The following is a 26,952-nucleotide window of genomic DNA, read 5'->3' as shown; positions in this document are numbered from 1 at the left end:
GGCTGAACCACATTGTAATTTTTATATGTAAACTAAAAAAAATGCATAAATCTACCCTCTGTTTCCATTGGAAGCTCATTCCTTAGGCAGGGATAGTTGCAAAGGCTTCCTGGAGTGTTTGCTGTAGGCTGAGGCTTTACCTGCTGGGGGCTGGTGGGCAGCATCTCCATGGCCTGTGTGATCCTGACATCATGGTCAGGGTTTGGTCCTAATATGATTTTACAGTATAATACAGATTGCCTGGTGAGGGCAGCCAGATTGGCAAATTGTAGCTGGCATTGAGATTGATGATCTCTTCGAGTGAACATTTGAACTTGTAAAGAAATGCATAGGTTTTATTATAAGTATCGTTTGTAAAATATTTATCATGTTCACATTCCTGAAAAGTAGTTCCCATAGTTGAGTTTCACATGTAGGTGCAGAGGAAATATTTAAAGGATGGCATTTTCACATCTTGCTTGTTTTTAGGGGTTTCTTTTTAATTTAATGGTAATACTGTATTAGTGTCCTTGTTTCAGAAAGGATTAAGAGAGTTGTTCTGTAATAGCTGTAATCCTTTGTGTTCAACATGTGCAGAGTATTGTACAAATATTAACAAATCTGCACAACACTTCAGTGGGGTAGATGGGGACAGTAAGATGAAAAGTTTGAATTATTCAAGGTCAATATTTAAGTAAATATTGGATCCAGAATTAAAACCGTCCTCAGTCTTGTAAAGAGCATGATTTCCTGTTTCTCAGCATAATGTCTTTTCTTAACTTGATCTTTCAGCTCCATCCGTTTCTACCACAACCAAGTGCTCTTCTACTGCCACTAAAAGTTAAGTGAAAGGGACAGTTTTGCTGACAAGGAATAATAACTATTTTTAGCTGTATTAGTTTTGAGCTGTGTTGCTTTTGGTTAATTATTTTTGATAAGGGTTCATATTCACTTTTGAATTTAGAAATAGATTTCGTATTAGTAATGGAAATTAAGAAAGAAGATATGTTTAAGTTTTTCTTGCATCACAAGTCTCACATATCTGGGCTGGTACTCAGACTGTAGATCAGAACATCTACTGATAAGTGAACACATGCAAAAGGAGACTGTCTTCATGTGCATTAGAAATTTGACTACAAATAGGTGGCCATACAAATAACTCTCACTCCTACCAGTATTAGATTGAATATCTCAGTTGTTCCACTGGAGGAAAAAGTGCATTCAGACCTCAAAGCTATTTGCTTCAGTAGCTGGCATGGTAGGCTTTGTTTGGGCTACTTTTTGTGAGAGCAGCAGCAGGTTGCTGCTCTGTGCATTTACTTGTATTTTGTATTGAGTATTAATGAGGGAGAGCCAGCCTTGATCTAGGACTTCAGAGAGAACTTAAGAGGTAGAGGTGTTTATATAATCTGTGCTCTGCTTCTGTAGGATTTTGGCTCCTTAACCTTTCTCTCTCTTTAGTGCCTTTGTAGGGAACAGGTGTGTCTTTCCATCCTCAGTGAGCAGTTTGGGTTCAGGCTTCTGGCACATCATCCTTCTTACTCATCATCTCTAAACCTGTCCAGCTGTGGTTTAAGACCTTTCTATCTCGCCTTTCCCCAATTTGATTAAGAATTATTTTCACTCTGTTTCCTATTCTTTAGGCTTTACTGAAATGCATTTCACAAGATTTAACAGCCTTTTGGGCCAGTTCCTCAAGTGCATGTTTTCACTTCCGTGTGCTTATCGGCCCTGCCTGTCACAGGGCTGCTTGATATGTTGTTCTTCCCTGACTTCTTTGCTCACTCTTCTTTATGCTCTGAAGACTCAATCTAGTCACTTGTTTGTGTGTTACTGTCATTTTCTCCTTCTGGTGAAGTGCTGCAGGGCTATTTAGTTCTTCAATTTTTGGGAGTGATATAAGCCCAGATGATGGTATCTCTCAGCTCTGCCTTTTTATTGCTAACTTTTCTCACTTAAATTTGTTGTCAGCTTCCCTTTCTGACATCCTTAGCAGAAATCTTTTTCAGCTTATGCTTAGGATAGCCCAACATATTTTCCTACAATTTTTGTCCATTTCTCTTGAATTTAGAGTAGAGAGGAGGAATAATCTTTTTTGTCATCCCCAACCCAAAATCTTGCTGTCTTTTACATACACCTCATCTGCTTTGTTGCTTACACCCAACTTTACCTTTTTGTCCATCCAAATACACTTTGTGTATTGCTTTCACTGTGCCCCATGTTTATTTCTGGAATCTTTTTCTCTGTCCTTCCAACAAAGCTCTTCTCTAGTCAGCAAAAACCCCCAAAACAATATAGTAAATTATACTACCCAAATCCTGCATTGACTATGCCAGCACCTGGTTGACCCCTCTCTGTGTCCCCTCCCTTTTTTAGCTGCGTTGAGTTTGGTGACACCTGTCCTCTTCAAATAACTTCTGCATTTCTACTGCTGTGTGCTGCCCTGTGTTGTCTGTTACTGTCATTCTCAGTCTCTTCTGCTTTGGTAGTGGTCCTAATCTCAGTGTACTGCCAGCTCAGACATGTTTTATATGAGACACATTTTTTCCCTTTGTATCCTGAATATCTTCTGAGCCTGCAGCATCATTACATTTTCTGAAATCTTGTCTGTTCTTCCTGTTTAAGTCCTCCTTTAATGTTTCCATTAAATTAGCTAAGAAAGTAATTTATAGTTCTTTTTTTTTTCCCGTTTCAAATAAGCTAGGTGGCTTTTTTATTATTATTATCATTATCATCATGCTGTTTTCCTTCTCAGTCACAGCAGTATTGAATATTGTTTATTTGTGTGTAAGTGGCACTTACGAATCCATGCCCTGTCGTGCTTGGTGTTTTTGCTTTGCAGCACCACATATACCTTTGGTTATGGGTTCTTTGCTTCAGTTCCTTTGCATCTTTGGCTTTATGAACTGTAACTGCACGTCCTGCCTAGGCTGGTGATGTTACCTGCCTGTAGAAGCAACCTGGCTAAATCAGTAGCAAACCAGTTCAGTGCAGCAGTGGGTGGGGAATCTTGTGCAGGTGTTGTCCATATGTGCTGGGTACAAGCCTGGAAATGGGAAGGGTGAAGGTAAGTTTTTTCATCTGTCAGTATATCATTTTTCACAAGGGATGGAAGTTTTTTGAAGGCTTAGGGGAAGGATGAATTTTGTTCAAGGTTCTTTCATTTTATTACTGTAAGATTTATAGCGTTGCCAAGCCCTTTCTTTGGACTGATACCAGACCTGCCATCCCTCATCCATTTGGAGTGCAGACCTCTCTTCCTTTATTTTTTTCAGCTTTTACTCCAAAAGTGGAAAAAATTAAGCATTTGAACTATTTTTTGAAGGGATTAGTTTGTTCAGTCCTTATTTCTAAATTAGAGAGTCTGGAATGTTTTTAAGGAGACACTGAGATTTCCATAGTGTTATTCTACATCCCATGATAGGATTTTCAGTTTTAGAGCAGTAAAAAATTGCTCTTTTAATTTAACTGACTCGGTTCCTGCCCTGTTAAAGTCACTTTCTCTGCTGCAATTCCCTGCCCCTCTAGACTTGAAGGTGTTCCCTTTTGACCTGGACCCACCCATGCTGACACTAAAATGAGGGCCTGACTGAAAAAAGCATTCCAAGAGCACTTTATCCTTTGCTGGTTGGTACGGATTCTCTAATGCAGGGTTGCTTTTCTTTTTTGGAGCACTGTTTAGGCCAAGTGTCTTCCCAGCCACTCTGACATTCCCCAGCAGTTCATTTTCTTCTCACTCCCAGGGCAGCTTCAGTGGGAGCCGGTGTGGGGAGAGCTGCTGTCACATGCTCTGGCTCTTGAGCCCTGTACTTCAGTGCCTTGAGGAGTTGTCTGCCAAGATCTCTCCAAGTCTGACCTTTTCTTGGAGTACAGTTATTCCAGCATGCTTCACTCTTTATATCCGACCACAGAGTACCAGGTTCTCTGTCTGTGAACAAAAGCAAATTTTCCTGATTTCCATGTCTTTCAGAATGTCCCCTCCTAAAAAACCAAAGGGAATCAATGCTGCCCAGTCCTGCACCCTGCATCTACCCTGCATATTTTGTTACAAGTACCTAACTAGGTACTTGTGACAAACGAGGTATGTTAAGTGCTGGTTCTCAGTAGCTGACACCACTGAACCACTTATTCCATGTATAGGGAAAACAAAAGACACAAATTTATGACAATCTGACCACGGCCACCTAAGGGAAGGTGTAATTTTTAACTTCTAGCACAGTTTAAAGGACTGGGAAACAAAATCCAGACAAATGATTTTATAAAATGAGGCTCTGAGCTACAATGTTTTTAGGGCTTCCCTTCTCTCTCCTCTGTAGCCTCAGGCACTGAATTGCAGCTTGTCCATGCCTTTGGTTCATATCCTGGTTTTCTTCTGGCTCAGAATCATGGGTGTGGGGTTTTTTTGCTGGATTGTCCTTTTGTACCTGTCTTTTGTAGGCTGGCAAAACAACAGACAGAGCAGTTCTCCTTAGGACTCTGTAAATGCATGTTCATATTTCTCCTACCCCTCCCCCACATCTCCTCTCTCTCCCTCCCACCCCTTCCCGAATTCCATTAATATTTACAGAACAAGAGCCAGTACTCCAGCATTAGCCTCAAATTTAGAATGAGATTTTTCTGGCTCTGTCTGCAGCTGATGCAGAAGACAACAGAGGTTAGAAATGCACTTTAAAAAAAAAAAGAACAAAAGGCCTTTTCATATCCCACACACTGAATGGATTGTGTTGGGTATAAATAAGCTTTCAAAGACCAGAGCATATGTAAAAAAATATTATATGTATTGTTGTTGGAAGGCAGAGGAACATTTATATGCTTACTGACTACATTAAAAGTTCCTGAGCTTTAACTTATATAAGCTGATTTTTACCTTGTCTCTTCAGAGTTTGTGGGGGGATAAAAGAGTTCCCTTCTTCAACTTACTGGTTCATGTACAACATAAACAGTAAACCCAGAAAGTCTAACAAAGAGAAAGAGAACCGTGTTGATAGTTACATGCCAGTAATGTACAAACTAAACATTTGTAAGGAGATAAATAAACAAACTTACCTTCAGTCAACCAGTGAAGTTTTGCAAACGTAAATTTCATAGGTGAACCGAGAAGTTGGGTGGAGAACTAAGAGAATGAAGAACCCAGATGAATTGCACTGTTTTCTTTGACCCAAGACTAAGTATTTTCTTTCATTTGCATTGTTAAGTGGGTAGAATATGTTCTTAACCTTTATGAATTGACCTAAAAAAAGGTAAACATTTCGATTCTTCCAAACCGTTTTTATTTTCATGTTGTTTTATTAATTGTAAAGTATTTGCTGACTCTTGTAGTCTGCACGGGCACTTACTCCTCTGTGACCCCTTGCCATGATTGTTTCGAAGTTTCTTTTTCCCGTTTGTGTGGGGTTCTGGCTCCTGGTGACCTCAGCCAGTTGCCGGCAGACAATTTTTTTAACGGCGTGAAGTAATGGATTGTGTCCATCTGGTTGTGAGGCCAAGGGTTATTTCAGAGCACAGAACCTGATCTGCATTCTTTACACGGAGAAGGAGGTCATCCACATGTTCTGTGGAACGGGATTTGGCAAAGCAGTCGAGAGAAGCTGGCTCTGCAGTATCCATGCGCTGCTCTTCCTCTAAGGAATTGTGAGAACATATTTTAGCAAAGGATTCCTCAATCTATCCCATAGCCCAAAATACATAGACACGGAAAAAGTTAGTGGGTTTCATTTTTTTCCATTCAGTATGGGTTCATTTATTCTTAAATTAATTTCTTTCTTTCAAGCTATGCCCATCAGTCAGTCCTTTAGAAGTTTGTGGTTTTTTTAGGGAAAGGCTCCCTTATTTTTTCTCAGCTGTCTGGCATTAGAATTGGCTTATCTCACTTTTCTGATGAACCTACATTTTTCCAGATAGACGAAAACATAGTGGCTTATTTTTCAAAGCTGAAACAGTTGGATTGCCTTTTTGTTTTACTGGGATAAGCATCCATGATGCTCTGGGGAATGGAGAATGATCTAAAATAAGCCTAGCTGTTTTTTGTTGTTTATCTGTTTCTTTTTGCATCTGTCTTAGTATTTATTGCTACCATCTGCGTTTCATTTCAGGTTGTCTAATGTCTTATTCTGCATGTTCTGTGCCTATTCTTTTTACATAGCCTTGGGCTGTAATATCACCATTTGCCTACAAGAGATCCATTTCTATCTGTAACAAAATGAATTGCATTCATCTGTGTAATTCATTTCTAATGAATGCCTTGCTCCTCATTAAACAGTGATTTACCTTTGTTTCCCTTCCCTGCACTGTCAACACGAACCATTTTGAGGTCCTGTGGAGAGATGCTAATTTGAGAAAGCAAAAGTCAACGCAGCTAAGCACTCACAGGGGCCATCCTCATTGGCACTTTCAAAAATATTCACGGGACACTTCCTTAAATACAATTTGCAGGTGGATAAGAAGACTCAGAACGTTTTCTTGTTCTTAAGCTTTCAGTGTACAAAGACAACGCTTGGCAGTTTAAATGCCTTTCACCTTGTCAGTGTCGGGAACAGGTGAATCTTTTAAGACCTTGTCTGTTCTGCAGGAATTTTACATATCACAGGCACATTTTGGGACACTAAACTCTTGGTTCCCTGTCCCCTCCCTACCTTCTCAGGAATATTAAAATATTTCAATTATTTTTATTTTTTTTTCAGAGTAACATTTTTAAATGGTTAATTTTGAGATACATCAAAATGTTTCAGACTTGAAAATATTTCACTTCAATTTTTCTATGAGACGCCAAAGTTAATATAACTATTGCCTTTGTATATCTAAAGGAAAAGGATTTGTACCATTAACTAATGAAATAGGGGTTGTATAGTAATTTTGTTACAGATTTGGTTCTTGTGCAACTTTTGTGCAATGCCCTTTCCAACTCTCTAGCAGCATTCCCTTTTCCAGCCCTGCACTTTGCGGAACAGCAGAATCTGCTGTGTGTGCAAATAGATGTGTGCTGCTGACAGATGATGGTTAGAGCACAGGATGAATTACCAAGTTTATTTTCACTTTAACCCTTAGCAGAGTTTGAACTGCAGCAAAAGATGAGAACACTGTTAGTAAACATAATTTAAACCAATACAAATGGTTTTCAGGAAGTTTTTATTTACAGCCTCTGCAACTCTGGTGATGGTACAAGCCACTCATTGGCACTTCTTGTCACATAAATTTAGCTTGGCATTTTTCAGTATTTATTCTGGTGTTGGGCCAGATTGATCCCTATTGGAACTGTAGAATTCTCAGTGGGCATCAGTTGACTTAGACCATGGATTAATTTGAATGTGGCATTATGAGGGGATTGGAGCACGGGAGGGTTGGGGTTTTTTAACTGGTCTTACCTAAGTCATATAGTATTTGGAAGTAAGAACACTGATTAATGTAACACAATTTTATTCTTAATATACATTTTAGAGGACAAAACTGACCTTGAGAACAGTGTGATGCAGAAGAAAATTAAAATCCCCAAACTCTCTCTCAATCACATAGAAGAAGCTGGGGAGGTTACAGATTATGGGGAAGAAGATGTGGAGCTTAGACACAGTAAGGTACTGAAGTCTTTCCGTTTTGGTTTTTCCCTCCCTTTCCTTTTTGTTTTTCTGTTTTGCAAGTGCTTGGGGCACATACAGACGTCTCAGCTTAAGAATTCCAGGCCTGCTTTTGATCCCCTTAAAATGCTGTGTTTGGTGAAATTGGGTCACACTGTGTGTGGGGGTGGGGTACGGGTTTTCAAAACCTGATGTAAGTGCAACTGAACGTTTTCCTGTGTGTCCTGTCTGCGCAGTTTAATTGCCATCTGAGATTTTTGGAACAATGCTCTTCCAGTTTGGCCCAGAAAGCCTTAAAAAGTCCCCAGTTCCATGACTGTGGAGCAGCTGTTCTCGGTGGCACTTATGGCCTGTTGCACGGTGCTTGTTTGGAATTGGAAGGGGTGCTCTGAGACTTCCCAACTGCAGCAGTGGCTGAGAAGAACAACTGACAGGACTGCATCTCTCCATTATAACTGCCAGTTGCCTTTTTAGGTCCAGATGCCAGAAACTCACTATGGAAATGTATTTATTTTTTTTTTATATCAAATGATTTCTTTAAAAGTCTGCCAACCTCCAGGATAAAATACTGCTCTATGGCTTCATGTGTTTTGCAGCTGCAGGAATGATACTAGTACATTTCTTTATGGTGGGCCAGCTTTTTTTTTTTTTTTTAAATTTTTTAATGTCTTTAGAACATGCAGCAGGCGTAGCATCAAATAACTTCGTTTTCTGCCACATTACTCTTGGATATTGTGGTATGGGAATTGATAGTGTCAGCTTCTCATCTCTAACCCATGAACTGCATTTGCTTTCCTTGCACTTGCTTGGAAATTCAAATGCCTTTTGATATTTGGCCTGTAAAACTTAGTGACTTTACCCATACTGTCACATATTAATACCACTATTGAGGCCTAAGAGGTGTGATTTAATTTGTAGGGTTTGTGCAGGTGACTGAAGGTAAAATTCTGCTAAGAGTTCAAAGGACATGAAGCCTCTGCAATGCAGTATTAATATAGAAGGGATCAGTTGATAAGGGAGATGAGGCTGGATGATTATATTCAGTCTCCAGCTTCTGTTTTTCAATCCCTTTCAATGTTTGCTGATAGTGTTAACTCAGTCTCTTGCATCAGGAAGTTGGGTGAATGCGCTGGAGGGATAGTCAGGGAAGGTTCTGTCTCCCAAAGTGTGGGAAGGACAAGCCCTCAATTCACAGAACAGCTTTGTGCCCTGTGCTGCTTTCATCTCTGATGTCATCACAGGTGACAAATGTAGCACACAGCTGATTCTTCCTTTTACTTACCAGAAAATCAGTTGCTGTTGGAAATCTGAATGTTAGGGGTAAACTTTAAAGAAAAAGAGATTTAGATCCACTTTTTTAAAAAAGAACTATACAGGATCAAGTGACACTGAGTTTGTAAGTGTTGCAAAAAGGCCTTTAACTGCCTCAGAAGTTTGTACCGGCATTTAGCAAAATTACAATTACATGTTAGTTATGATGTATATTATAGCCACAAGAATCTGTTAGGCAAAACATTTTTGCAGAGTGTTTTTGGAAACCGGAAATATTAACCATTTCCAGGTCTGTAGAGTTTTAGATTTTATTACTTCTTACTGCTCTCCTAATTTATTTTTTTTTTCTTGTAACGTGCAGAGACAAGATGGGAGGAAACAAAGTGAAGGTACACACAAAAGCATTGAAGCAGTTGTTGCTCGCCTTGAAAAACAGAACGGGATGAGTCTCAGTAATACTTCCAGCCCTGAGGAGGCTTTTATGGAGACTACAGAAGGCATGAACAATATGGACGATGCTGTAGTTCCTCGGATTCTGTACGAAGAATTGCTGAGGAGTTACCAACAGCAACAGGAAGAAATGAGGCACATTCAACAGGAGCTGGAGAGAACGCGGAGACAGCTTGTGCAACAGGCAAAGAAGCTCAAAGAGTATGGGGCACTCGTGTCAGAAATGAAAGAGCTCAGAGACTTGAACAGGAGGCTCCAGGATGTACTGCTCCTAAGACTAGGTAGTGGTAAGTGCCGGACTTAAGTGGGACTAGTTTGAGTGAATTTTGCAAGTGTGATCAATAGTAACGGAAACGTATTTGAAGAATAGCGGTGGTTGTTAAACTGGACATTGAATGTTAAAGGGGTTTTCTGCTGTGGCTGTACAATATGTGTTGAATTTGTATGCTATGTACGTCTGGGTTTTTCTTTAAAAAGGAGAGCTCTTTGTGCTGGTATGGCTGAATCAGAGTTCCATTTTAAGCAGCTGTATTTTAAAGAGTCTCTGACCTTCCGATATATGCTGAAAAAGTTAATAAAGCGTCATCTGCAAAATACACCAATATGTTCCAGTTTAAAAAGGAAAAAAAAAGAAAAGGCACTGGAATGACTAGTTGGGCTAAAACTAATTTATTCTTTTCAGTTAGGGTTTTTGTTTGTTGTTATGTGACTATGTTACCATCCGTTTTCTGACCCCTCTTCCCATTAGTAGCTTATTAGAATGTGATATATTCCTAAACTTCTTAGCAGTGGCTTTAAGCAGCCGTGCTATTTGAAAAACAATGGAGTGTTAAAGAATAATTAAAAAAACTTTTTATTTTAGTGTCCCGTTTATCAACACTTGTTACAAAATGCAGGTTTGTGTAATTTGGGTTTCAGTTCTAACTATCCTGAGTCAATCGCTCATTGTTTGGGTTTATAAGAATTATTTAAGCATTATGTTGGAATAAATGGGAAAAAAAAGACAAAATAAAAAGTTCATCCTTTTCATTGAAGACGGTACCCTTGGAATACCTTCAGAATTTTTACTAATTACATTTATTTGCTATTAGAATGTGGTACTGCTGTGTTGAAGATTTGCTCGGTGACTGAAAACTTGGTTGAAATTTGTGCATCCGAACCTAGCATGCTGTTTCTTACGTCTGCCTTTGTGTATCTGGAAAGTTAATTTTTGCATGTAAATTGGATATTGGCTCTTCTCCTGTACTGGAACGAGTGCATGCAATCTGCATGTGGGTCTGAGTTACATTCACTACAAACCTGAACCTGGGAGAGCATGTGCCTGTGCTGTAGCATGTGTTGAGGTGTGCCCACAACTTTGGAGCCAAGTTCTTGGAGTATCCAGCTATTGGAACTGGGTGTTTGATTGTGAATGCTCATCATTGTTACACTGTGCATAATTAAAATGTCGTTACTTATTACAAACATTCTAGTTAACTTTTTAAATAAAACTAATTAGGCGAGGTTTCCACAGCCTGAAAAACGCAATGTGGTTGGCAGTAGATTCCACTGAGCTTTCTAAACTTTTCCTTGGATGGAAAGATGTTTCTTCATCTGCAAGTAGTTAGCTGGAATTTATGTGAATGGAGCACGAGCCAGATGTTGGTAGGCAATGGGGCTGAACAGCGTAAAGTACCAATTTAGTTGGTAGACTTGACAGCAGTTGGAGTGGTGAGACCAGCAGTGAAATGAAGACAGCTACTGAATTCTGTCTTGTTTCTTTCACTTTAAGAAAAAGGATGCATTTTTGTCTTGAGCCAAAAAAAAGAAAATTTAGAAGGAAAAGGGGGGGGAAAAATAAAGAGGAAAAGAAACCCCAAAACCTCCTGGAAAAAATACTGAATCTTCTCCAGATATCGGGCATGGGTTTCCATTATATCAGTCTGGCACCTGCTTTACAACTGAAAATAAATCTCAATTACATTGGAGACGAGTTCTTTTAATTTAATCACATACCTGGACAAATATCAGCTATAGGTAATTCAAAAAAAAGAAATCTCTTGTTATTATTGGTAAGGAACTTTTCATGGTGACAAAGGTAGAGTTTGGCCCTGTGGGCTGTGTCCTTCACAGGGTTTGTATTTCCTAAGACTCTGTATTAACTGCTACTTACTCTGTTGCCTTTCCTTGTAGCCTCATTCACAGTAGAGAAACGACTGTGTTCTAGAAAGATCAATACAAAACTTATGAATAATTAGCAAGGGAGACATCTTCAGCACATTATAAATTGGAGAGTCTGATGGCAGTATGAAAAAGTGTTACTTTTAATCAAGAAATAGATACGTAAAGACTTTTTTAGTCTTCCTTTTCCATCTTACAAATGAGGTATGTTTGGGTATGTGAATAATCTCTGAAAATTGTTCCGAAAATAAATTACATCCTGAATTCATCTTCAGTTGCAGTGATCTCTTAAACCTAGAGTTTCAAATTACATGTAATTTATGTTAGGCTGCACTTCTAGCAGGCTGGACTTAATGCAAACTAATTGCATTTCTGTTTCACCTTAGAGACTTCTGATTTCTTTGCATGAGATGACAGCTGGTTTGTGCTGATGAATTGCAGCTGTGGGAAATGCGTGCCTGTTGCCATTTTAAACCTGCAGATCAAATACAGAACAGCCTCTTGAGCTAAGGCTCAGTCAAGTAGTCAGTCTCCTAATTTCCCATCAACGGTTTGATTTCAGTGAGGAGCTGGAAGTCAATGTGTTTAGATCTAGGCCTTCATCTCTGCTGCTAAACTTGAGCCACTCTAGTGGGAGGAGTGAGGTTCTTCATCTTCCACGTGGTGACACTGGATTGCTCTTTGTCATAAAAGAGCCTTGAAGGGGGATGTGGCCAATACCAGTAGTGAAATCAGTACTGATCCGGGGAGATATGTTTAATCTTTATGGTTTTAGCGTGTTATTGCCCAACAGATCACTTCCTGCAGGAGGCAGGCATTTGACCAGGGCTCTAGGGACCAAAACAGTGGAAAAATGTGATGACTGTTGTAGAAGAGGTTATGGTATCCCTCATTTGAGTTCCTGGAGGAACATGGGCAGCCTCTTGCCTTGCCTGCTTTGGGATCAGGAAGCCCTGTGGTTGTAGACCTTTGCAGTTTATCACCTGAAAACACACTAATTTGCCCTCTTTTTATCAATAGAGAGTGAGGTAGAGTATTAAATAACTGAGTCTCCCCTGTAGGGACTTTAAACTGTCCTTGGATTGCAAAAGAAAAATTTCAAAACCTTCTTAAAAAAAATTTGTCTCCATGTGCAGTTTTCTCTGGCTGTATGTAGCCAGTAGTAGTGAAGTTTTACAGCAGTAATGCTTGGGTGGTGTTAGCTCCCTGATAAATACTTCATTTTCATGTTATATTGCTGGTGTTGCTCCAAAGTCAGGGAGTATATTCATGTTCATTCAGAAACACTGATTCATCAACACGTGCATACAGACCCTCAAGATTTTATTTTTAATCCCAGTTTAATTTCAGCCATCCAGTTTGCCGTGTCTTGGGACTGACACCAGAATAGGGAGAATGAAATGGGATTTATGTCTTGCCACACATTAGGAATTACTGGTTTTCAGCTCTTCTGGATTTGTTTGGCTTTTTGATGTAAAAAAATAAATAAATTAAAAACCAACCAGAAAAAAAATGCCAAGGTTTCTATCAAGTACAGGAAGTACCAATATTGCCACTCCTCAGACTCGTGTTGTTTTGTTTCAAATTCTGGTGGACCATGTGGAAAAACTTACTGCTTACAAATGTATATTGACCACTTTATCACTTAACTTATTTTTACTTTCTAACTAACTTTTCAGTAGCGTGTGGCCCAAGATGCATTTTAGAGGAAAAGAGATGGTGAAGGGAAGCCCTCTAGTTCTTCATTCTGCATTTGAACTTGCTGGCCTCTCAGATATTATAAGAAAATTACAGTCAGAAGGAGAGAGATTTTGCAATAAAACATTTAATTCCTTCTTGTATTCTGAAAAATTGTCTTTTTTTTTTCCTGATCCTTATTATGTAAGTGTTAAACCTTTAGACAGTGGTATGTATTTTTATATGTCCCACTCGTTATCCTTAAAACAAGGTGCAGAGCGCAAGAGTTACAGTAGAGAGGGGAAGCTTGGAGTGTGGTGTGTGGTAAATTGGGCACACAGCAGTCAGGCAGTAGTGCAGGTTGCGTGTCTAATTCACAGCACGCTGGGTTGAAAATGCAGTTCGGTGGTTGGTGAAAGTGGCTGTGAAAACTGCCTGGTTAGAGGCAGTTTCTGTTTGGCAGTCAAAAATCAGAATATAAAAGAAGACCTTTCAAAGGCTTTCTCTTGGTGACTGCTAAGCAAGCAGTAAAGCATGAGTTGCAACAGAGGTTTTCTGAGCTGTGGTTATTGTGGACTTTAATCAGCTCTTTTTGTTGGGGAAACTCTGGAAACCAAATTGCAGCTGTGTCAATATATGACTATAAACAAAATAGTGAAAGACTCCTAAATAGCAAGTAGTAAAAGTGTTTAAACTGAAATAAACGTTTCCTGCTAGGAAGAAGGTGGTTGTACTTAGGTGTCTTCCTCAAAGTGACTTTGAAAGTGTAAGAAAACTCAAAATAGCCCTTTGTTGAAGAACGTTTTCTTAAAGTAACAGCTAAAAGATGACTTCTTAAGGTCACCCTGGCAATTACATCCCTGCATCTGGTTGTTCAGGTGTGCCCATCCTGTGGGCAGGCTTTGGCTGCTTGAATCAATGTAGGTCTTTCCCCCAGTCGGAATCAGTTCAGCAGTCTCAGGTTTAGGAAGTTTAGTTTGTCTTGGCCATACCGTTGTATTTTCATGACAATAGAGGTGCTTACTAAGATGACAGTGAAATTATAATGCAGATGGGATGTTTTTGTGATTTCTCTGTTTGTGCCATGCTTGCACTGGGGCTGGCTCTTGAGACACTTGAGTTGGTGGCACTGCAGTGTAGGGTTGTCTGAGTTGCCAAGACAACTTTTAGTCGTTGCTGAGCGTTGAGTGGCAGCCAGCTGAGAACATTTAGCTGGGTATGTAGGTGTAGAATAAGCTATAGGATAAATGTCAAATGCTGACAACGGAGGAAGCGCTGCTATCACTGTGTAATAATCCCTAAATGAAACTGCACAAAGTAGGAGGAATGAATGCTGTGCTTGTTCCAGGCACAGGAACTATTTAAGATCCGTGACTAAGACAGGAGTTGTGGTGCCAGCGTGACTTGCAGAGTGAGATCAATTCAGGGCTTGGTCTTTGTGCACAAACACAGGAGGGACCGTGATGGGTGACGGTGACCTGCTGATCGAGCTGTCGTTTGTTGGAGATGTCAGGGTTGGGCTGCAGAGTGGGGCAGTGCTCTCAGCACCAGCCTGGTCCGATACAGCACTTATGAGTGTGTGAGTTTATCCTTAGAGATCTTGGAAGTGGCACATTTTCCTGGTGTCCAGGGTCTAAGCTGGCAACTTTGCTGTGTTACCGAGCCATCGCCCCTGCCTGGAACTTCAGTGACTGCTGGAGCTTCTCGTGATCCTAGAGACAGACATCACGGGACAAGGATAGGCTTGGGGCCATAGCCTAGACTTCTGGTGGAGCCACTGCAATGAATGGAATCATGAAATCGAGTTAATTGAAGTTATTTTAGTTCATTCTTCTGTCTTTTTAGGAATATTTTATAAATTTGATCTGAAAAAGAAAAGTCGATGACTGACAAAATAATTATCCTCCTTTGAAGCCTCAAACATATGCTGAGTAGTATTCCATTGTTTAATCTGTGCATAATTTTTGTTGATTACATTAAAAATAAAAATCAGTGTTGGATGGATTGGACAATCAAAATTCTAATTTATGTGGGGTTTTTAAACCTTTGATACTCTTTCTGTGCATGATACTTTAGCTTAAGTAGCCTGTTTCCTTTATAGCATTTCTGTAGATCCTCACTATTTTTTATATGCCTCTATTATATCTAAAGATATTTCAAATTTCAAATTTGTGGTTCTATGTGGATAATTTATGTAATTATCACAGTAAATTATGCAGGTTTCCATGCAACTATATAGCAATTCTTATTTGAAGAATTACTATTGTTGCTTTTGGTTTATAACTTCAGTGTCATTTTAACATAATTTCCTTAGTGTGCATTGAAGAAATATTACCCATATCTGTAATTGTCCTTATGCTTTAAGAATAAAGTTAAACATTTAAATTAAAATTAAACATTTTAATGTTTATAAAGCAGAGATACTTATCCTACTTTTATTTATTGATGTTCAGAAGTAGGATTTTGGTTTAGATTACTTCTAACTTTAAAGTGAACATGACTAATGTGTTATTTTATGCTAACCATGGGTGATAAAGGGATTGATTTCGTGTTCTCTGGGATAGCAGACAGCTCTCTTTTCTTAACTGTCTAGGACCTGCCATTGAGGTTGAAAAAGTAAAACCTGAATCAATTGAACCTGAGCCTGAGGTACAGAAGACCTTCAATGAGGAGGCAAATACATCAACGTACTATCCTGCCCCTGTTCCGGTAATGGACAAGTATATTCTCGAGAATGGAAAGGTATTTTATCTTAAATATAGCATGAATAATTTGCAAATGTCCATCAGGTGATTTTCTTGTGAAATTTTCATGATCTTGGGGATTTTGCACAGCAGCAGCTTATAGAAGTTTCCTCAGTTTTCGTAAAGATGTGCTATGATGCTGAGAAAAATTGATAAGTTACCCAAATATGAACAGCATGGAAAAATATCCTCAGTGATGAGAGCACTGAATGCTGTGCAACACAAGGAATATAGTTATTAAATATGCATGCACAAGCAAATTGACTTAATGTTCAATTGGCGACATCCAGAAATACACCAAATATTGACCAAAGTCAGTAGCCCTCATTATAAAGTTACATTAGTCTATTTAACCAAAATACTTTTTCCTAAAAGGTTTTTAATGTTTGTAATGTGCTGTAGTCATATTGCAGAGAAGCCCTCATGTTTGTGTTGAAGTGGAGTCCAGGAGGTAATTATAAACCCTGGAATGGAATGGGCTCCCTTGAACCTGGTAGGAGCATTGCCACTGAGTTGAGCTGTTGTGGTGCTACTTTCCAGATACTTTATTATAAAGTTGATGAAGTACCATCTAGCTCTAGTTTGCCAGAGAACTTTTCAGACTTCAGCATGTTTAACACATTATCTGCTCATCTACCTAGGCCTGCTTTTATAGCTGTTGCCGTGATCATTAAATGAGCATTATGTTTCTTGTACAAAACTATATGTCATTCAGAAATGCCTATGCAGGTCCTGTTTCTTGGTATATATATGCATTTGGAACTATAATCTGAGAACCTTTAAGGAGGAAACATTCCAGCTTTGCCATACAGTGGAATTACTGATGGAGTAGCATGAAATACTGCATTTTCAGATTTGTGTTGAGATTGACTGCACAAGTGTCTGTCCTTCCTGAAGATGAATTCAACATAATTGTTGAGGACAGAATGTATGCGAAAAATAGTAGAATCATGGCAGTTGGACAGGTATTTGCTTCAGATAGCTTTTCTTGCCTAATATATTTAAATATGTCATTTGCTTGTATATTTTGTGTATATTTGTGCAATGAACACTTAGGGTGCATTACTGTGCGAGTTTGGTTTACCTCCTTCTCTTCCACTTAAGTTCTGTGGGATAGGGCACGTCCTTTAGTATTTGTATCCAGCTTTTCCTGCACCTTTTTTTCATCTGTCAGCTTCTTGGCACTTCTGTTGCTGAAGTTTTCTCTGTCTTTACAGATATTAATATCTCTTTGATTTTCTTTTTGTAATTTTGGGTCTTCGTTTGCCTGTTTACTGGGGCTACAGCCGGCTCAGATACCAGAAATGTGAACTGATAATGTATTTAGAGTGTTGGAGGGTAGTTTTCTTCTGTTTTCCTTATTTATGGCTTTATTTCATTATTCCTTTATTGACATGTACCACTAGAGTAGTTGAAATACTTTTTTACAAATCCTGCCCTTTGTGGCATCAGATTTGATCTGAGTAGGATTCTTTCAAAGCAGATAAATCTCTTCCCTCCAGAGGGAGAAAAGACTTACTGAAAAGGAGCCCATGGCATTCATTTAAAGAAAAGAAGAAGGAAAAAAAAATAAAAGAAGAAAAAAAAGAGTTCATCTTCTGAGAGACATTTTAGATCTATTGCAGATGTTAGCACAGTTCCAGTGGTGAGCATTGCTTTGAATTTGCTGTTGGCTCTGTTGCATTGTGCTTGAAGGTTGATCCTGCAGTTGCTGAAATTGGGAGTAAATTTCCCATTGATTTCATCAAGCCAAGAGTCTGGCCCGTGGGGCAGCTCTTCCAGCAAGAAGGAAATGTCTTCTGAATCTGGAGTACAGTAAACTTCCCGTAGCTTTGGGATTAATAAGAAACAGTACTGGGCCTGTTGCACAGAGAGGTAAACTGAGACATGGACAGATTAAATTCCTTACCATAACAGTGCTAGAAATAGAAAAAGAGAGACGTGAGATTTCTGTGGCTGTGGCTGTCTGTCACATAGTTGCTGTTACCATAGGTGTTTCATACCAGCAATAATTTTTTTAATAAATGAAGCATGTTCAAAGAAGAGATGATCTGTCTAAACCATAAATATTAAAAATACTTCCTGTGACTTGTTCTTTTCTTTTAAGTAACTTCAAGCTAATGAATAATGTAGTAGCCTAAGAGACAAAATAATCTTTTGCAAAGGCAAACCCTGATTTTGGCCAAGAGGAATCAGATTTTTGATCAAATACAGCACTCTCTACAGCTAATGTAGTACAGACATTCCAAAATTTGGTATGTCACAGCATTCCTGATCTTAGTTATTTTCTAAGTAACTTATAGTTGTTTTTCCAGATAACTTTTCCAAGATCAAACAAGAAATAACTGAATTGTGAGCACAGATCTGATTGAAGTTGTCTTACAAAATATGTAGAGAGTACCAAAAGGGGGAATTTTTTAAAAGCACTTAGGAAGAAGCTCAAAATGGAGAAGGGGAAAAAACAGGGGGTGTTGGTGTTGTGGTTATTACTAGTTTAATTTATGTCCATTACAAGATCTAAATACCATGCAGACTTGTGAAAAGCTTCTTAGAATCTCTTTAGTGTAGAAGATTCTGCAGGAAAGGCAGCTTGCTTTACAGTTTTATGCTTTGAGGAAGGTAGAATTTTCAATTGCTTTTTATAACATAGCTGGTAGCCAAACCATTCATATTACTCTATTTAAGTTTTTAAACAACTAGTTGCTTTTGAAGGATGTCGTTGTAATAAAAAATTTCTTGAGGTTATAGCCCTTATTAATAATTAAAACCAGTTTCCATTTAAAGGAAAAATGGTATCTGGTTGAATACAGGCAGTAAAATTATGGGTATATAAAATTTTACAGTAGCTTTGTCCAATTTTCATTGCATTTAATGGGACTTATGTGATACTGTTCAGATCTGTATGGGTAGCAGGCACAGTTTATGTAAAGCCACATGAAAGGAGTAAAACCACAGAAAACTAAGGGCAGAATAGTTAAGGGAAATGGAGTCTCCTGATGCAGTTTTGCAATAGGATTTTGTTCATGGGATTTTTTTTTTAATCCTTAAGTGGCAGTAAGTTTTTATTAAAGTGTTATAGGAAGGACCTCCATTGGACCAGATCTAATGAAATCTAGGTTTTGGATACACAGCAGTCTAATTGGTACATATTTTTGGTATGTTGCACTTTTACAGATTATCTGAAAGTAAGTGCAGTGAACTCTGATCGGCAGTTGGGATGCCTTGATCACGCCTTAGCTTGTTATGGATGGTGAGCAAGTGTGTGTCCCACTGAATGAAGTTCATCACCATGTGAACAAAGCTTTCTGTGTGCAGAGGTAGTTCAGGGGTCTGCACTGTACTCCAGGAACTGCAGTATAGACATACAAGGTACAAAATATTCTGGTTCCACACGGGGCCAGCATGTGCACCCTGGCTGCACTTGTGTCAGACCTGTGCTGGTTACCTGTGGAGTTGTTTCCTTGCTGTTGCTGCACAGGGTCATGAATGTCAAGACTATTGGCTCAAACATAGAATGGCATCCTGGGGACAGTCAGTACTGAGATTCTTGTCCTGCATTGATCTTAAGACTGGAGCACTGGGAATCTTGTGGTAGAGACACGGAGTAGCCCTGTGGGAGTCAGCCCAGCACAGTCAGTGCTGAGCAAGGCTAATAAGCAAAACTAGGCTTGAGCATCTTCCTTTTGGAGACTCTACAAAAGCTTCACAATGCATTTCCCAGTACCCATATGTAAGACCAGCACCTGAGCTACAAGCTCACCAAAATGAAAATGTACAAGGCTCCAACAATATCCACCCTCTGGATTATTAGAAGAGCTTTCAGTTCTTTTAACGCCTTAGAAGGAGAGAGCACAGGAGGAAAGCTGCACACATTTTCTCTTTTATTGGTAAACTTCAGAAAATAAGAGTATTTGGCAAAAGTTTAAAGGGTAACAGTCAACCAAAATAAAGCAGTCCACAAAGCACTGACACAGCACATGCTAACCCATTCAATTTAGCAAAATCCAGCCCATTTGGTCCTAAATTACCCAAAATATCAAGAAAGGAGATTAGGAGAAAAAGAAGGAAAGACAGAGAGAAAAAGGGAATTACAGCTACCACCCCTGGGTCCCCATGGTTGTTCAAACTCTGTCTCCTGGACTCTTGTAGCTGGATCTGGGCTGGATCTCTTTGACTGACAGCTGCTCCAGAGTTGCCCAGTGAGTCTCACAGGGGTTGGGGTGTGGGACAGGGCATCACCTTACCTTCCCAAAGTTTGACCTGTCCCTCCCCACACAACACACCACTTGAGTTGTTCCGAGCCAATAATTAATATAATAATCCAGTGTCTCACACCATATTATCCTGCTTTACCACTTCAGTGAAATATCTCTACTTCCCATGGTTTGGATAATGGGAAGTTTATGATGTTGCAGCAGTGGGTCGTTGCCTGACCACAAAACAGTATTCACCTGGTACATTGATGGCACATGATAGACACCATGATAGAATTGGAAGCTTTACAAGGCTTCCAAACTCTCTTGGCTTATGTTGAAATTGGAGCTCTCAAAATCCATTCTCCCCTTTCAGTTACTTTAAACAATCAGCCTGAATTTTGCCAACTGGTACAGGATATGACTTAGGAAGTAGTTCCCTCTTTACTGCCTCTGAAATATGCTTTGAGTAAAATCTGTTTCAGTTGAAGGGACGTGTTTCATCTTGCTCCTGAATTAGGCTGGTGCAACTGCTTGGTTTATATGCTGTGCATAACTTTATAATACTGGATGTGTTCACTGTTTCCTTCTTCGATCTCTGTTCCTGACCACAGTCTTTCAGGAGGCAGGTTATGTGGGGGGGAAAAGTAGTGATTACAAAAAGGAACTATATTATATGTAGAGGTTGACTTGAACTCCCTGACCCACAAAGTTGGAGAAATTTCAGAGTTAGGCAAAGTGGATTTGTTCAGCCCTAATTACTGTTATTATAGTACCTAATATTAATGTTCCTACAGCACTTGGATACTGTTGTGTGCTACATACCATAGATAAGTTGTTATTATTACTACCTTCTAGGTCCATCTTGGCAGTGGAATTTGGGTAGATGAGGAGAAATGGCACCAGCTGCAAGTAACACAAGGAGATTCAAAGTATACAAAAAATCTAGCGGTTATGATTTGGGGAACAGATGTTCTCAAGAACAGAAGTGTCACAGGAGTTGCAACCAAAAAAAAGAAAGATGCCGTTCCCAAGCCACCTCTCTCACCTCACAAATTAAGCATTGTCAGAGGTAGGTTATTTGAAAACTTTTGCTTCCTGCTTTGGAGTTTAACCATTAATCACTGAGTTGAAAGATGCTTCTTTTCAGCTCATTTAAAATTAACTGATTAAAAACTGTAATTCAGACTGCTATTGCATTGTGAAGTGCATACATACCCAGGAAAGGTCAAACACATTGCAATAGCTGTGCACAGTGCAGGCCTTCACAGCTGAAGAGTTGTACATTGACTTCAGTAAGGTTTGAAGGGATCACCATTGCAGGGCAGGACTCTCAGCCTGGAGAACAATTGTTGTTCTAGAATTCATTTATAACATAATGATTTTTTTTTTTAAAATGCATATATTCCTTTTAACAAGACCGAGAGTAGCTTTACCACATTCTGTCATCCAGAATATAACCAGCTCTGGCATGAGGCACAGAAACCATTATAGCTGTGACTATAAAATACGTGTACCTTCAAAGGCAAGAAAGTATAGCTTTACCCTTTTAAGTGGAGGAAATGGAAATAGTAAAAATTAATTGCTACACTTGAATTGGAATTTGGACAGGAAGTGTAAATCGCTGACCTCATCTGGCAGGGAAAATTGCAATGACACTTTCAGTAACAAGCCTGAGTCCATGTATGTAGTACTTTGAGAGAGAGAAGGCCTTCTCCCTTACTTAAAATAAATGGTGAATTTCAGTCCCTTTGTATCATCACGCCTGTGTTGCATCATTTCTGTCTCTCTTGGTATTTCAGGCTTCTCTTTAAGTTAGAACTGAGTTGATTCCTCATGAAATACATACTGAAATTGGATTTTTAGGTTTTGTGTCCATACGAAATTGCAGTAGGGCAGAAAGAAATCTCCCTTTGATTGAGATTCATTATTCTGCATTTCCTGTTCTTAGTTGCTGTGTGCTCTTAACTGTGATCTTGTTAAGAGGTGTTGTAATCTGCCAAAGTACCACATTTGGGAGTAAAAAATATGATTCCTCTTTGAGTGTGTGCGTGTGTCTGTGTCTGTGTTGTGTGGGGAAAAATTGAAAACTTACCTTCGTACTGTCATCTTCCTTAGTTTGTAAGAAATGAGTAAAAGATGTAGATTCTTTTTACTAATCTGCTTCGGGAATTTAAGCGGAAGTGGAAGCTGTTCCATGCTGATTTTGTAGTTCTGGCTGGGGCCTTTAGGTGCAGTCCTTACCCATGTAGCTGAGTAATGATGTAGTGGCCACATAAGGAATCCACTCTGTGGCAGTGGCTGCCCTTGTCAGCTCCAAATGGAGACAGAATTGGTCACCCAGATGCACACTGACAAGCATACAGTAAAAAGGGGTTATTTTTCACTGGCCCATTGTAAACTGTTTTCTGGTTTCCCTGTTGCTCCTCAACCCTGCTGGTGAGGTTGCTTCTGTGAGAATTTCCTCTTCTACTTCTGTCAGGGCCACTCTGTGTTGCTTGAGCCATTTAAATAACAACTTTCTTCTAACTCCCATTGTTTTGACTATGGTGAGTTTGGGAGTATGCTCCAACAGGTACATGGAGAGAGGCAGATGGGGCCCTTCCTTTCTTTTCTTCCCTACCTTTACCCTCACCAGGAATTCAGCTCTTCCCTATTTCCTCGTTTTTCTATGTTTTCTGTCATACTTTTGCTTTCAGCCTCAACCCTCATTTGAATTCTGCTGTTACATGCCCTGGTTTTCCATGTTCCTCTTTCCAGTGTTTCTTTCACCTTGTCTTTGGTTCCCATTTTGTTAGACTCAAGCCTGTACAGTCTCCTCCTGGACCAGTTAAACTGCTTGACCAATGTTTTAGGTGGCAGGCTTCCTACATTAGTGGGACTGGGTAGCTCATAACCATGAGTTTCCATGTTGTCGTGTCCTTTGCATTTGCGTCAGTGTTAGCAGGTCTTGCCCCACCGTGGAGAAGAAAACAAAGCAAAAAAATTACTGGCAAGTGGAAAAATAGGTGAAGTGTGAGGAAGTTCAGGTTGCCATAGCCAGAGATTTGGATCAGGCATGACAGAAGGAAGTGAAACTCCCTGTTAGTCTTTGAGGTCTACTTGAATCTTTGGTCCATTCAGCAATACGAAGGGGTGTCTGTATGCTCCTCTAAAGCCAAAAGACAAGGAGTAGAAACCCCAAATCACTCTTTGGAGCCCCTAGGCCAGTATCCTTATACGAGTACTAAACTACTACTGTACCCCCTCATAGAAATGGAAGAGATGGAAGAAGAAAAACTGTGATGATCATGGATCACTCTGGGTCACACTGACTTTAAGAATTACAGCTGATGAACGAGTTCAGTCAAGTGATTCTTTGCTTGACCTTGTGGCTAAACAAATAACACAACCTGTCTCCCACTGGGAGTTCACCTTATAAGGTGTATCTACCACAACCTGGGAGTGTTCCTGAGATTGTTGCAGGGTAAGCTTGTGACCTGCAAACACACTGGGTTTCTTCAGATTCTCAGTGACGTGCCTCTTCTTAGGTGTTGCATTTCTAACCATGGTTTACTGATGATCAGCATTTCAGCTATCAGGCTGTGTGCCGATTAATTTCACTTATTTTATATTCAGTACGTCTTACAACATAAAATTCACATTGCTTTAGATGTTCTCATCATTCTGTGGACACAGACTAACTTATTTAAAATAGGTTTTTGAACGACAGCATTAGCTGTTAATGTGTCTGATATCTCTATGGCTTCTTAAAAATCCCCACTGTGTAGTATGTAATAAAGAAATGATAAAAAGTATGATGCATGAGCACTGTTATAAACCTTGTTAATGCAAAATAACCTTTTATAAAACTTCTCAGAGGTTTCCAAATGAACTACAAGGCGTGCATAGTACTTAATTTTCGTAACTTTTTAATATGGTGCATTAGAAATGTTGTAAACCATGTTAATTAAGCAATAATCTCTATGGCTTTCTGTATATGAAGCAATAAATGGTTAGTGGAATAGATCACTAGGCAAAGCAGAACAGAGTTGGTTTAACCAATCTGGGAAGTCTACACAACAGAATACATCATTCTGGTTATGAAAACAAAAAGAAAAACTCAAACCTGCCTGTCACAAAGGAGTTGTGTGTGTTGCACCACTTCAGATTTCAGTAACCTGTGCAGGATTCTGGCACCAAACTACCAACTCTGTGAAGAAAAATTGTCTCAACTTTCACTGCCCTCATGGCTTTTGCAGTTCTTACTGTTGCTTGCTTTTTGTATTCCAATTAAGTTCACGTAGTGTGTTGTTCAAGGAGCAAGGAGATGTCTCTTGTCCTGAATAATCTACTAATAAAAGCAAGATATGCCCAGGAACAGGGCATCCGATAGAGACGTTAAAGAATGTGGGACAGATTTAAAAAGTAAAACAAATGGGTTAAAGTGTTCTCCCACTGGTTACTGCTTCTCTTCCTAACCAGTATTGTTTACATACTCTCCTAAAGGTGTGAAGGTAGGAGTGGCTCACTGGGAACTGTAGATAACAACAGTTCAGGTGAGACAGTTCACCTGGGAAAGGACTAAATCTGATGTGGAGATACAGGAAAATACAAGAGTTAAGCAGGCAAGACTGACACTGTAAAAGGTTGGGTTTAGCCTTGTTTCTGTATAGAAGGCCTATTAATGTAGTCACAGCATAACTGGAAGTTTGTCATGCCAAAGATTCAAGCCTGGTGAAAAATGCTGAGTTTAACAAGATAGCCAGTGAATCAAGGAAAGCTTCTCTTGTCTTGCAACAAATATATACTGTGCTTCCTCAGTGCTGTCTCTTGTGTAGTTAGCCCAGCTCAGGGCTATAGTATTTTCTAAAAATATCCTAATGACTCTTTTCTTTTTTTTCTCCTCAGAATGTTTGTATGATAGAATAGCACAAGAAACTGTGGATGAAACTGAAATTGCACAGAGACTCTCCAAAGTCAACAAGTACATCTGTGAAAAAATCATGGATATCAATAAATCATGTAAAAATGAAGAAAGGAGGGAAATTGCAAAGTACAATTTGCAATAAATTTTGGATTTTTAATAAAGTCTTAGTGTTTTACTTAAGTGTTGTTTTTTGGTTTGTGTGGCGTTTTTGCTGATGGCAGAAGCTGACTTGAAGCGTTGCTCTCTTCCTATAACTGATTCATTTTTTTGAGCGGTTCTGTCATGGTGTAAACTGCTTTTAAATAATGTAAGATATACTGTAAGTTCACTCACAATGAAAAATGAATTTTCAAAGGTTTTTCCAGTGAGTTGCAGTTTGTTACCAGCAGTTCTGTACATAGGTTGTAATTCTGCAAACACCGACCCATTTGGCCTACGTTTAGTTTTACTGGAGTTGGCAGATCTAAACTGCAGTAAAGATCTGCTTAGAAGGAAGAACTGTACAAAATTCACTTTGCTATTGAAAAGGGGTTGATTGTATTTTAATAAGTGTTTTTCTGAACTGAAATTTTAATCGTTTGTTTTTAGAAATCTTTGTTTTGATCTCTAACAATATATTTGATCAAAAACACAGAACTCTTTCACTTATTATCTTGTAGGTAGATCACCATTGCCGTCATAGTTAAAAAAAATACAACCAATAAACAACAAAGAACTCAAAGCTGTAAGTTGTAAAATCATGATAATTTATTTTAATAAATAAATCTAAAAGCACTTCTTTTTTGGGCACCAAGACATTTTTCAGATTTCTGGTTGTGGTACAAAGCTCTTCAGTGTGTCCCTATTACTGTTCTTGAAACACTCTCTTTTTACTGTATTTGTATTTTCAAACCATTTAAGAACTGCCACACTTGTGGCAAGATTATGTACAATAGAAAATTTAGTACCATTTTGTCTGGGTCCATAATTTAATAATGGACACTTTTAGTACAAATTTAAATTGAAAATAAAAATAATTTTCTACATTGAAGTTAGACTTGCAATGCAAAGTTATGAGGAATAATTTGTCATTTGAATTATGTCTTATCGTGTGTAAGTGAAAGAAAATAGCCTGAATTCTTTTCTCATTAAGGATTTAGAGATAACTTAAGGTCTGGACTGATGAATTTTTAGGATTTGTTATATTACTGATATTGGTTAACCTTTAATGTATTTTACACATACAGGTGTGATTATTTACCTTTCAGGCTCCTGTTCCTGAGTTATCAGCATTTGTTTCTTTTCTCCTACTGCAATTCTGCTTTCTGTAGTCTTGAAAGACTTACTATTTTTCATCATCTTCCTGTAGCACTGGTTTATTCTAATGTGAAGCCTATTTCAGTGTCCTGTAAATGTGGATAATTTGGAAAGGAACAGGCTGCCAGGGAAGTGGTGGACCCACCATCCCTGGAGGTATTTAAATGGTGGGTAGACCTGGCACTTGGGGACATGGTGTGGTGGTGGAATTGGCAGTGCTGGGTTAATAGTTGGACTTGATGGTCTCAAAGGTATTTTCCAACCTAAATGATTCTGTAATTCCTTGAAGGGCTGGGGTGGGTGGAAGCAAAAGGGGGAGAGGAGAGGAGGAGGCATGTTAGAACTGCAGTGCCTTTTTTGGAATAGAAGAAAAACACCAGGTTGTTTCTCTCTGTACATCACCTGCACTTAAATGATGTCTTAATTCAGGGTGTATTTGTTTTATGCTTCCTAAAGTCCAATTTCCTGATTGCCTTGTACCAGTCTAATGCCATGCTGCCTAACAGGTACACCCCACTTTCACTGCTCCCTGTCCCTGCATTCCTGTCCCTTCCCTTAAACTGGTGCTTGTGATTGTGCAGATGAGTCAGATCTCACTGATTTCCAAGGTTTGTTTCATAAGAGCTGGTGCCAACAGGATGGAGCCTGGGAGATTTTATGGCAAGGGACGGGAAGAGCAGGAGTGTCTTTTTACAGTGTCTTAC

At 39.1% G+C, this 26,952-nt stretch overlaps 1 protein-coding gene across 5 annotated transcripts in view; it reads left to right on the top strand.

Moving 5' to 3' along the window:
- LOC108492771 (BEN domain-containing protein 5-like) overlaps nucleotides 1-26,952 on the top strand; it is a 922,669-nt gene that overhangs the window by 556,633 nt on the left and 339,084 nt on the right. For 2 of the 5 annotated variants that reach the window (XM_017805434.1, XM_017805438.1), the window contains 5 exons: nucleotides 7,414-7,547; nucleotides 9,181-9,556; nucleotides 15,700-15,848; nucleotides 20,902-21,115; nucleotides 24,934-25,132. The exons of 1 other annotated variant lie outside the window; for it this stretch is intronic. In XM_017805434.1, coding sequence (XP_017660923.1) covers nucleotides 7,414-7,547; nucleotides 9,181-9,556; nucleotides 15,700-15,848; nucleotides 20,902-21,115; nucleotides 24,934-25,094 — 1,034 coding nt within the window. In that variant the 3' untranslated portion in view covers nucleotides 25,095-25,132. Of the gene's footprint in view, nucleotides 1-7,413; nucleotides 7,548-9,180; nucleotides 9,557-15,699; nucleotides 15,849-20,901; nucleotides 21,116-24,933; nucleotides 25,133-26,952 lie in introns of those variants that run through there. 2 more of the 5 variants (XM_017805435.1, XM_017805437.1) reach the window with 2 other exon arrangements.

This window comes from Lepidothrix coronata, unplaced genomic scaffold (genome assembly GCF_001604755.1).
Source record: "Lepidothrix coronata isolate B3197 unplaced genomic scaffold, Lepidothrix_coronata-1.0 Scaffold12, whole genome shotgun sequence".
NCBI classification, from domain to species: Eukaryota; Metazoa; Chordata; class Aves; order Passeriformes; family Pipridae; genus Lepidothrix; species Lepidothrix coronata.
Note: the sequence above shows the minus strand (reverse complement) of the source record. Positions and strands in the feature narration are given on the sequence as shown.